Source organism: Macrobrachium nipponense, chromosome 15 (genome assembly GCF_015104395.2).
Source record: "Macrobrachium nipponense isolate FS-2020 chromosome 15, ASM1510439v2, whole genome shotgun sequence".
NCBI classification, from domain to species: Eukaryota; Metazoa; Arthropoda; class Malacostraca; order Decapoda; family Palaemonidae; genus Macrobrachium; species Macrobrachium nipponense.
This window is the reverse complement of record NC_087208.1, coordinates 55,370,998-55,381,986: the sequence shown is the minus strand read 5'-3', so window position 1 is coordinate 55,381,986 and position 10,989 is coordinate 55,370,998. Positions and strand designations below refer to the sequence as shown.

At 35.1% G+C, this 10,989-nt stretch overlaps 2 protein-coding genes across 3 annotated transcripts in view; one reads left to right on the top strand and one right to left on the bottom strand.

The window, feature by feature from the left end:
- LOC135194957 (eukaryotic translation initiation factor 3 subunit M-like) overlaps positions 1-744 on the bottom strand; it is a 96,865-nt gene extending 96,121 nt beyond the window's left edge. Inside the window, exon 1 of one of the 2 annotated variants that reach the window (XM_064221193.1) lies at positions 594-744. In XM_064221193.1, coding sequence (XP_064077263.1) covers positions 594-635 — 42 coding nt within the window. In that variant the 5' untranslated portion in view covers positions 636-744. The remainder of the gene's footprint in view (positions 1-593) is intronic. The other variant, XM_064221194.1, reaches the window with a different exon arrangement.
- Positions 745-1,642: 898 nt separating this feature from the next.
- On the top strand, positions 1,643-10,257 carry LOC135194955 (nucleoporin NUP35-like). The gene is made up of 9 exons (XM_064221188.1): positions 1,643-1,820; positions 3,462-3,596; positions 4,863-4,987; positions 5,697-5,821; positions 6,645-6,789; positions 7,908-8,058; positions 8,369-8,458; positions 8,681-8,812; positions 9,927-10,257. Exons 2-9 carry the CDS (start codon positions 3,462-3,464, stop codon positions 10,002-10,004), a joined length of 981 nt encoding a protein of 326 aa, XP_064077258.1. The 5' UTR covers positions 1,643-1,820; the 3' UTR covers positions 10,005-10,257.
- Positions 10,258-10,989: the final 732 nt, after the last annotated feature.

Here is a 10,989-nt window from a genome sequence, read left to right as displayed (position 1 = left end):
CTTTTTTGGGGGTTGTACACATTGATCGTACATGGTCCACCCCTGTACCATGCAGTTTTTTACCCTAACCATAGAATGAAAAGAGTGGTCATTTCGATTGAAATGGTGGCCATTTGTTCATTTACGCAAAGAGGTCAAGCCTACTGTAAGCCAAATAGGCTTTCCTGAGGGAATATGATCTACCTAGCTTTACCTACCTAGTACTTAACCTACCCTGGGACGCCGTATCCTAATTTGGCCGGGGTCTAGACCACCCCCAAATTCGTGACCTCTGCATTTTGCCATTTGTGGTATGCTCGCCAGGGAACTAGCCTAGGTAGTAAGACCTTTATAAATTTAAGCTAATTATGTATGAATTCAGTTTACCTTTATTTGTCATAATATATTTACAGTGCGACAAACAACGTAAACATGACATAAACAAACATACACAACTGTTTTGCATATGAAGACAAAACATGCCCTTATGCATGGCAAGACTTCAGAGACAAAGATCGTGTTGAAGAGCTCGAAAACAAACAGTAAATTATAAATCAATTGCATAAATTAAGACATTAAGACTATCATAATATAATTTTAGTTTGTATAATTACCTGGGCATTGACATCTATCTCTAAAAACGTGTAGACACTCATGTTTTCGGCGCCGTGTTGTTGACACCTAGAAACAAATGGGCAGAATCGACGTCCGTACCGAGTAAAGTGCGACACATCGTCATCCCCCTGAACGATGTTATGTTTATTAAACGACACTCGATATTCTTCACAGAGCAACATTAATTGTTCTTCTAAATGTAATTAATAATATTGATTACGCCATATAATAAATGTAGACATCCCAGAATTTGTCTGCATTATTATCTCTGTAATAGATGGAGTTTGTGGGCCTCGCAGAGCGCCTCCGGTTAGGTGGGACCCTAGGAAATAAAAAAAACAGTAAACAAATATGGGAAATATAAGCGTTTAAGCTAAATTATTTTGCAAGAAAAATCCTCATTATTAAATGCGTTGAATTAGGCTTGACTTTACGTTATTCATTTTGGTAGTTTAGCAAAAACCTAAAGAATAAAATGCGTTCACCTTCTTCCATCCAAGCACAACGCAAAACATTCAAAGAAAACTTAAGTCCACGCGAATAGATTATAGTACGTAGAATTATAAAATGCCAACAGAAGCATACGATAGTAATTTCATTTTTTTTGTCGATATTACAAGGGGATTTCAAACCGAATACCTTTTCTAGAGGAATCTGGTCAGGGAGAATGAGCTTGAATGCGAACGATTTGGGAAAACGCGTTGAAGAATAGAGCAACATACTTCTATATATTTCACTGTATCTTAATCATGCACATTGCTAAATTCAGTATGTCATAGATCACCAAATTAAATCAGCATTCCGTATTCGATTTGGGGACATGGAAATTAAGATTTCTTATCATATATGGTATTAATAATTCGCTCATGTTACTCATACTGCCATGCAAATTACTAATGCTTACTGAAGACTAACATTATTTTTTAAAAACATTGTCAGTCACACGAAAGTAGGTGTTAAGGCATATACTATTTTAAAGTATCAGAAAAATGTACAATTATTTTACAATCGCAATCCGATTTGAGCATTGCAAACACATTTTCTGAACGCGACCTCTCCTCTTGGCGTGACGTATAGGAAATTGCAAATACAAATTTCAAACGGGATCCGACGCCGATGGCATATTGCAATTTGTTATATTAATTCATATAATTGTGTTGGAAATAATAAGTGGTGGTCCTTAGTGATATAACGTCAATTATTTCTACTAGTAACGAGAAGGAACGGTAATTATGGCATTTTTACGTCGATCAGGCTAAGCCAGTCTTTTGTCCTTGTCAAGGCTAAACAGCCTCCAGTCTTTTAGCCTGCAGCCATTTTTAGCCTCTTTTAGCTTTGTTATATTATTATTTTAAGCCGAAATACTATTTTTGAGTGGAAATATGATTTTCCTTTTATTTAGGATGTCTTGAATGTCTCTGGCGTTCATTTCGGGAGTAGGTATAGCAAAATTCATAGGTTCAGATTTGCCTATAGCCTACTACCCCTACCTACTACCTAGCCTTTATTCCAATTGTAAGTGGACCAGTGTAATCAGTTTACCTAGAAAGATAATTTAAATGCTTAAGGTATATTTAGCCTGACCTAACCCAGGGCGTTAGGCTAGGTCCCAACAAGCTAACTTAATCAAACCTAACCTAACTTAGGGTACGAGACCTAAAGACCAATAAGGTAAATGACTGAACAGCTAGGCTACATAGCGGCAGCCTCTCTCGGAACGCGGCCACTTCCCAAAAAAGCGCTTGAATCATGCCATTAGCTATTTCATAATTTAGGAGAAAATGCTCTCTTCAAGAGGAATGTAGAGGTCTCGGTGTGCTGCCAGGATGTGCCACAACCCTCTTGACTGATGTGCATGGCAGTGAATTCAAAGTACTTTTTCGGGAATGTGGCCGCATTCTGGGATTGGTGGCCGTTATGTCGCCACTCAGTCATTTACCCTAAAGACTACTAGCCTACTGCTGATAGGAATATCTACCGCCTTTTGTTTATGTCTTTTATCTTTATGGTACATATTTGCCATCTTTTGCTTATGTTTTATATTAAGTTCATTCCTTTGGGTCTCTTACTAAGCACAGCGCCCCTTTTGTATGTACAAGTAAATTGAAATGAATCGTAGGGTTGCAACCTGCCCTAACAACACCTTAGCTGGCCAAGGACCTCTGCCCTTCTTGTCCCCCCCCCCCACCTCCACACATAACCAAACTTATAGCACTGCAAAGTAAAATGATTATGGATGAAGCTTAATCAAGCCACACTCAACATGGGATGCTGGTATGTAGGTATGACAAAACTGTTGTCAGCTTCCTCTCCCACTACTCTTACGTTTAGGACAAAAGCACTTCCTGTTCAGCTCAGGGTAAAATTGCAGGCTACTGCAGCCCTCCAACTTCTGTTATATGCACTTTTAGTCTACAATGTCACTAGCCCAGCCCCTCTACACAAAATACTTTTTCACCAAGGAAATCTTCCAGGTACCAGAATTCCTGCTTCCACTTTAACTATGCAGATCAATGTAAGTATTGTGGCCGCTTTGAAATGAGGAATTTTCAGAAATAAAATTACTTGACAAAACTTTACCCATCTCCCCACTCCTCCTTAATGGAACTGGTTAACGCTTTGCAGGTAATGACAGGTTCCACCAGTAGAGGTGATACTCAGTGACCCAGATACATACGCAAACAGGTGGAAGCAGGAATTCTTGTTCTGTTTACAGGACTTTCCTAGAGATTGTGCTACTGAGGATTTAGGCTATCATGGGTTTGTGTGTGAAAAGATTAATTTTATTCTTAAAAATAAAATTTTTTGCTCTCAAGGTATTGCATTATTTTAAATGTTTGATGATTCTACATCTCATTTGTACACAGATGGAACCAATGGCACTTGGGAGCCCTGTTGGATCTCCGGCCGCACCTCAACATACTCCGCCAGTCAGTAGTACTGCTGCCAGTACATTTATTCCGTCTTATTTGATGGGAGACATTGCTTCTCCTGCTGCTACAGTAAGTATCCTCATATTGAAGGTTTACATTGCTTATAAGTTTTGTAAACTACAAAGACACATTGCTGAAGCATTTGTGTTTTGCAAATTACATGTGATTTTTCAATGAAGCATTGATAAAATTGTATAGTCATTTTTGTTTTTATGTAGTGTTTGTAAAAGATTATTGCTTTCCAGGTTTTTTACTGAATTTTTCTTGGTGTTTTAGGGTACTATTAACTTTTAAGTGTATTATAGTCATTAATCTGATAAAAGTATATCTTAATGTTTTGGTACACCACCTCTATTTTTTATGTTGCAAATGTTAAGGGAAATGCAATGCATATTAGTTTTAATTAATACAGGACTATTACAGTTGGACTAGGTTGCAAAAGGCTGTACATCATACCATTAGTTCTAAAAATCCAACATTACCTTGTCAAACATTTTCGTTTAGTAACATACTGTATACATACTGTACAAGACTCCATATATGTAACTTATATACAAACATTTGCTTAAGTACTGAATATGACTAAATATATTTATGCTAAAGTTGAGCTTAAAACTAAAGTAGTATTTCAAGGGATGACTGCCTATTCCGCTGGTGAGTGACCTCTCTCCTGTGTTTTAACAATTGCAGGCAGTCCCCAATTATCGGCGGACTCGGTTAATGGTGATCCAGTTTTATGGGGCTTGTCTAGCGCCATAAAATCGGCGATTTATGGTGCCGGTTACAACAATAGAGTTATGGTGCCATAACTTACACAACAAAAGCACTATTAACCTGATATCGGTGCCATAAATCGCCAAGTTTCGGTTAATGGCATTTTTTTTGCTTATCTGCACCCCACCGAGAACAGAACCAGGGTTCCGTTCTTGAGACGCGTCGTAAGCCGAAAATCGTTGTAAGCCGGAACATCATGAAAAATGCTAAGAAAACCTTACTTTTAATGCTTTGGGTGCATTAAAAACTTGTAAACTGCATTCTTATTGAATTTTTTATCAAAAAAACTTCAAATATTGGTTATTTTTGCATTTTTGGTGTCATATTTCATCTGCCAGATCAGTGTTGTAGGCGTTGTAACCCTGGAAATAATTTCTGATGAGTATAATTGAAAAGCGCCTAAACCTCGGAACGTCATAAGCCGAGCCCGTCGTAACATGGGGACTGCCTGTAACTGGTATTCTACCTCTGTCTGCTTACTTAAGTAGTGAAAGCATAAGTAGTGTAACTGGTTGGGCCTTTGAAAAGGTTTTTAAAGGGTTATATTTTTCTTTCTTTCAGAGTGGAAGGGTTGTTGGAAGTGGAGGTACCAGTCCAAACAAAACTACCCGTCAATTTTCATCGTCAGCAGCAGTTTCCACCCCTGGCTCTCCACAACCCAGTAAAGATCCATTTTTCCCATCAAGGTAAAAACAATTTGTGTTGTATTTTCGAAGTCATGGGTAAAGTTAAGTAATTTTTCCTTTTCATCGTTTAGATCATCTGCTTTTAGGTTAGTATTTTGTATTTTTTCTGTTTTTGCAAAGATGAATATGGAATTAAATTTATTTAAGCTTGTGAATAGTTGCTTTTTTTGTTCATGTGCTGTTTATTTTAAACAGTGGGTTTTGTTTGTATGTAACCTAACAAGTATGCAAACAGTGATTTTTAGTTTTTTGTAATAGAAAACTATTGAGATGGCTATTTGTCTGTCCACCCTAAGACCTTAAAAACTACTGAGGTTAGAGGGCTGTAAATTGGTATGTTGATCATCCATCCTTCTATCATAAAAAATTGTAGCCCTCTAGCCTCAGTAGTTTTTATTTTATTTAAGGTTGAAGTTAGCCATGTTCATGTCTCTGGCACCCTATAAGTGCCAACTACACTGGTCACCACTGGGCCATGGCTGAGAGTTTCATAGAGCATTATACACTGTACAGATTTTTTAGTTTTTATAGGATATATATTTCCAGAGTTAGATTCAAAATCTGTTATTCCTTAACTTTTTGGCTTTTTTTTCAGTGAATGATGTTTTTACTGCCCATACACTGCCCACTGACATCACTTATGGCTTAGTATATTTTCTATATTTTTTAAAAGTTATTAGTGCTTACGTCATGTTCTCTTTTCTCTTAGACTTGGACAAGACAAGCCAGGTGGACCTCCTACACAAAGCCTAATGGGAATACGGGCTCCACCAACTTTACCACAGTCCCCTATTCCATCACACATTGGTAGTCCCTTCGTCGATAATACCCAAGGTATTGCTTCATTAAATAATTATATCGTTCGTAGTTCTAGTTGACTAATAGTGAAATTAATAGAGGCTCTCCTTTATTCCCTGTGAGTTATTCAAGGTAGGGTATTTGTAAATATCTTGTAATAAGTAATGATTTATTTGAAGTTATGGTAACACTGAAGTGCAAACTATTCTCTGGTCTTAAACCACATTATCGAGGTGTACTTTGAAATAAATCCTTAAAGAGTTGATAGAAATATATTTGTTGAAAAGTATATCCAACTCCTTTTTGATTACAACAGGATCTCATATACATTGTCAGTTATTTAAGCTTCTTATTGTATATGAACAAATTGGTAAATATAAACCGTGTTTATGAAAAAGAATCTGTATGTACTAGGTTTACTCCATTTGCATTTATGTCCTGCAGCCTTTCATTTTCTGACCATATCGCATGTTCCTTGAGTACATCGCATTGCTCTCTTAAGAATTAGAAATTGATAACATAGTACCAAGAATGCCTGACAATAAAAAATTTACAATTTTAGTCATTTACATGATAGTTTAAGATAATGTAAAAGTAATACTGTATATACTATTCATCTTTCAAGATACTTTATACTACTGTTCAAAATTTATAACAGCTTTTTATTGATTTTTAAATAGCTGATTTTTATACTTTCCATAATGGTTTCTTTCTTGTTACTAATCTATTCACATTAGTTAAGGATACATGAGTTTTGAGATTCTCTCTTTGCTTTTATGCATTTGTAAAAGTATCATTCAGTTTGTAACAGTATATACTGTACAATAATTCAGGAAACATTTTAATACTTTGTTAACAGGTACCCCTGTTATGGGATATGCAAGTCAAGGAACTCCCATTACTGGGTATAGCACTCCATTAGGTCCACCATCCCAACCTGTGTATAGTCCAGCCTTTACACCTTCCAGAGATCACACGAGTTTTCTAGGCTTAGATGCCCAACCGTGAGTAGTGATGTTACATTTGTATAATTAATATTGTACTAAAACACAAACCATTGCTTTAGTGATTTTTTCAACTGCTTTAACAAGCACACTGAGTAAGATCCAAGTAGGAAGAAGGACAAGATTTATCCTTTTAGTGTACTTGACTTGCACACTATTCATCACTTCAGTTATGCTTTGGTCCGAGGGTATTACAATGTCAATAAGCTAATCTAATTATAGTGATTAATTCATCACTATTATTTTGTAACTATCCTGCTTTATTTTCAGTTGCAGCTGGCAGATGCTGTAGCATAGGAGTAGCCTATTTTTCATTGTTCTCGTAGATCTTTCCATTGTTATTTATATAATAAAGGGAGACTTTGAATAAGCATTTACATAGTTTTCCAGTATCTTTTCTTCAGTTATATTATCATGTCATAATAAATAAAGTAATGACCTAGCTTAGGACACTACTGATATATTTTTATATATGTTAGATTATGATAGTTATTTGTTCAAGTGTACAGCTCAAACATATACGTACTGTTATGTAATGCTGTTAACTTGTCATTGATGGATCTTATGAAGTGTTCTTAAATCTGATAAATATCACAGAAAATGTCATCAAAGGAAAAACAGAACTTTCACAGAAATTTTATATATTTAAGTTTTTGAAGCATTTTTTTGGAGTGTCCATCTCCTTACTATTCTGATTGAAATTCACCTCTGCTGTGCAGAAATAATGTAAATTTTTGTGTACATTAGTTCCTTGTTGGACGAGTGGGTTACGTGCTCGCCTACCGATTTGGTAGCCGGGAATTGAATTCTCCACTCTGCCAACATGGAATCAGAGGAATTTATTTCTGGTGATTAGAAATTCATTTCTCTATATAATGTGGTTTGGATCCCACAAAACTTTCAAGAGAATAGGGTACATTATTATGGTAACCTATAGCAATAACATATAAAACCAAGCCACTTAGCGTAACCTCTAACAGGACGTTAATCATAATGCTTTCCAATCTATATATTATTTGTTCAACATATTTTGAAACTCATAAGTAAAACATATTTTGAAATTCATTCGTAAAAATTATATGCTTTCCATATTTATTCTACTGTAATTTCTTAAACAGGGCACATGAGGCATTAGAAGATACTTGGGTGACTGTCTTTGGATTTCCTGTTCCAGCAGCATCGTATATTTTGACTCAGTTTGCTCAGTTTGGTACGATAACAGAACATCAAATGCCAGGCACTGGTAACTGGATGCACCTCAAGTATCAGGTACGGAAAAAAAATTAGTGGCCTATTAATTGAAAATAGGACAAATCCTTTATACAGTTGCATATTTTTAGGTAAAATTTTTGAACAATTTTCCATGCTCATTGCATTTGGATTAGGGAACTGGCTCACTGTAATCTTGTAAATAGATTCACACAATTTTATATACACATTCTGCAGAAAAGCAAAACATACTCTTATTTTTTTAAAATTAAATGCCAACAGACAATCAGTCTTCGTTTTTGTATACATATGGTTATTCATGCCTATCATATGTAATTTTCATTAACATTTTACTTATTTCCTTTTTCAGACAAAGTTGCAAGCTAGGAAGGCCTTAAGCAAAAATGGGAAAGTATTTAGTGGAAATATTATGGTTGGTGTTGTCCCATGTAGTGATAAGGTGAGTTATTTATTTTTTTCATGGTATAACACAATTTGATACAACATCAAACCTTTGGGATGAGATGCAGATTCCTCATAGTGGTTTCTTATCTTCCAAATACCACATTATATGTTAAATGATTGATTCAACTCTTCGATATGTTTGTCAGATGAGAAGTCAAGGCCTTGCCCAAATAGATTTGTATCTATGAATGTAAAATAATTTGTATTATTTTTCCAGACATTAGCCGTAGACAAGGAAAATAATGTTAGTGGTATCATGTCTCCACAAACTGCAAGTTTGCCAGGAACTCCTAAAGCCAGCATGCGACCACTCACTCAAGCTTATCAAACTGCACATGCAGAGCATGAGGTATAGTATTTTCTATTTTATTGTTGCATCTTTTAGTCTTTGTTCATGGCTCAAAATGAGCATATCTTTATGTTACATTTTCCAGTTCTTATATAACACCATAAAAGTTCAAGTATGGTGTGAAAAATATAACATTAATTGTAAAAATATATTGTAATGTAAAACAATTCTGTACCAGTATTAATTAATTATAGAATGCTGCTGTCAGTTTTTCATGTTTTACCCCTTTGAATCTACAAGTTTATTTGCAGTGTTAAAGTTCCGTTCTAAAACCACTTCATTAACTTGATTGAATGACAAAAGCAAGCTTACTGAAGTTGTTCCTTATTTAACATTTCAATTTTAATTTTCCTCAACACTTACAGTGTGTCCTAAGTGGCAGTTTTAGCTTGTAGTACAGTTTCTTTGCATCATCCACTAGACTCAAGCTACATAACTTTCCCCCTTTTACTTTTCATCCCTTCTCTTTGATCTCTTCCTTCTGGGCCGAGACATGGCCTCAGTTAACCAAGTTATATAAACCCCAGTATTTTTGAAAAATGCAAAATGATTAAAAACTTGTCATGTTCCCTTGTTCTTGTTTAGTTCAACTGTAATGGGCTGTATGGATGTGGTTTTAATAACAATATTAAAGTACAGTATCATGCTTTCTTTGACAAAGCAATATAAAAATAGCAAAGCAACATTGAATAAAGTTATTGGTGTCTGTTACCATGTAAATAATTGTCATGCATATTTTGTGTAAGGTCACTGAGCACTAGTTTACATAGACTACTACCTGGTCATGAACTAAACATAAGAGTAATTTTACTTAGAGCTTTACAGTTCTTTTTATCAAGTAATAGTAGTCTTAAAAAAACAAATATTAAAAGAAAAATCAAAATGACTACAGTATGCCTAAAACTTCAAAATAAAAATGGAATTATTTTACTAGTTAAAAGGGATTAGTATATTAAAACAATGTTTGTGAACAGCAAGCTTTCATGCTGGAAAAATCAGAACCAAGAACAATTTTATGTAAATGTTAGTAAAAAATTAGAGTTTGACAGCCTTCCATGTGCAGTCCCAGTTAGCCTTGTGAGATGAATATCTACCCTGATGTCTCTCTTTTCAGGTTACTCCAAAGATTAACACCCCAAAGAAGAGTGATGGCCTGGTTGCTCGAGCAATGCAACATATATTAGGTTTATAATATCATCATAGCAATTAATAGTTAGCCTCTTTTACTGTTGTGGGTGCTCATGTATGAAATTTGTAAGTACAGCAGTTCCATTTTTCTTATTTCAGCATTATCGAATGTTCAATACCCACTGAATTGTTTTTGAAGTTTGATTGTAAAGATCTTGTTATTAATTTGTTCCACTCTTCACGAATTTAACCTTATTGTTTATGACGTCCTGTAACAATTTTAAAAGATGAATGTTTCAATAAAGTTGTTTTTAATGGGTGGTGTTTATTAGAAGATTTTTGCAACTTAGCATGATATCACTTCACTAACTCATTCTTACTGCAAAGTAAAACCTAGAAAGTAAGTTAAGTTGAGAATGTGCTACGAACTAAAAACTTCTAGCCTTTTACCAGAAGTATTAAATCCAGGCCATTAGTATATGTAAGTAATCTGCATCACTTTGATTTAAATGAAAGATTATTCCTTCATCATAAAGCAATGTACATACTTGCTTGAAAGTGTTTAATTCTGTCTGAATTAAGCATAATCATATATAACAGTTACTTGATGGCCACCCCTTGTGACCCAATTTCCATAAATATTGTTTAATACAAAAATGGGTTTCACAACAAACCCTCATTATATATAGCCTATTTTGTCAGTCAGTGAAATGTTTCCAGACAAAAATTTCCAAAGAATGGGCAGCAAAGTGAAGTAAGCGAGTACAATATTGCACATGCAAGGCAGATCCTTCTGTTCTTGAACTCCCTGAAATAAAGGTGCTGAACCAGTTTTAATTTAATTTGCTGATTATTTAACGAGGCACTACTACTGACTTAACTCCAAAGACATGATAATATCTGCTGGCACTGATTCTGTAACAAGCTCAGAATTGATTTAGAGCCAACCAAAGATACACGTATGAGTTTTATTATGGCACATCTCAAACCTTCCATGGGTTGAACAAAACGCTGCTACTAATGATCTACTGTATATTAAGTGCTGTAAA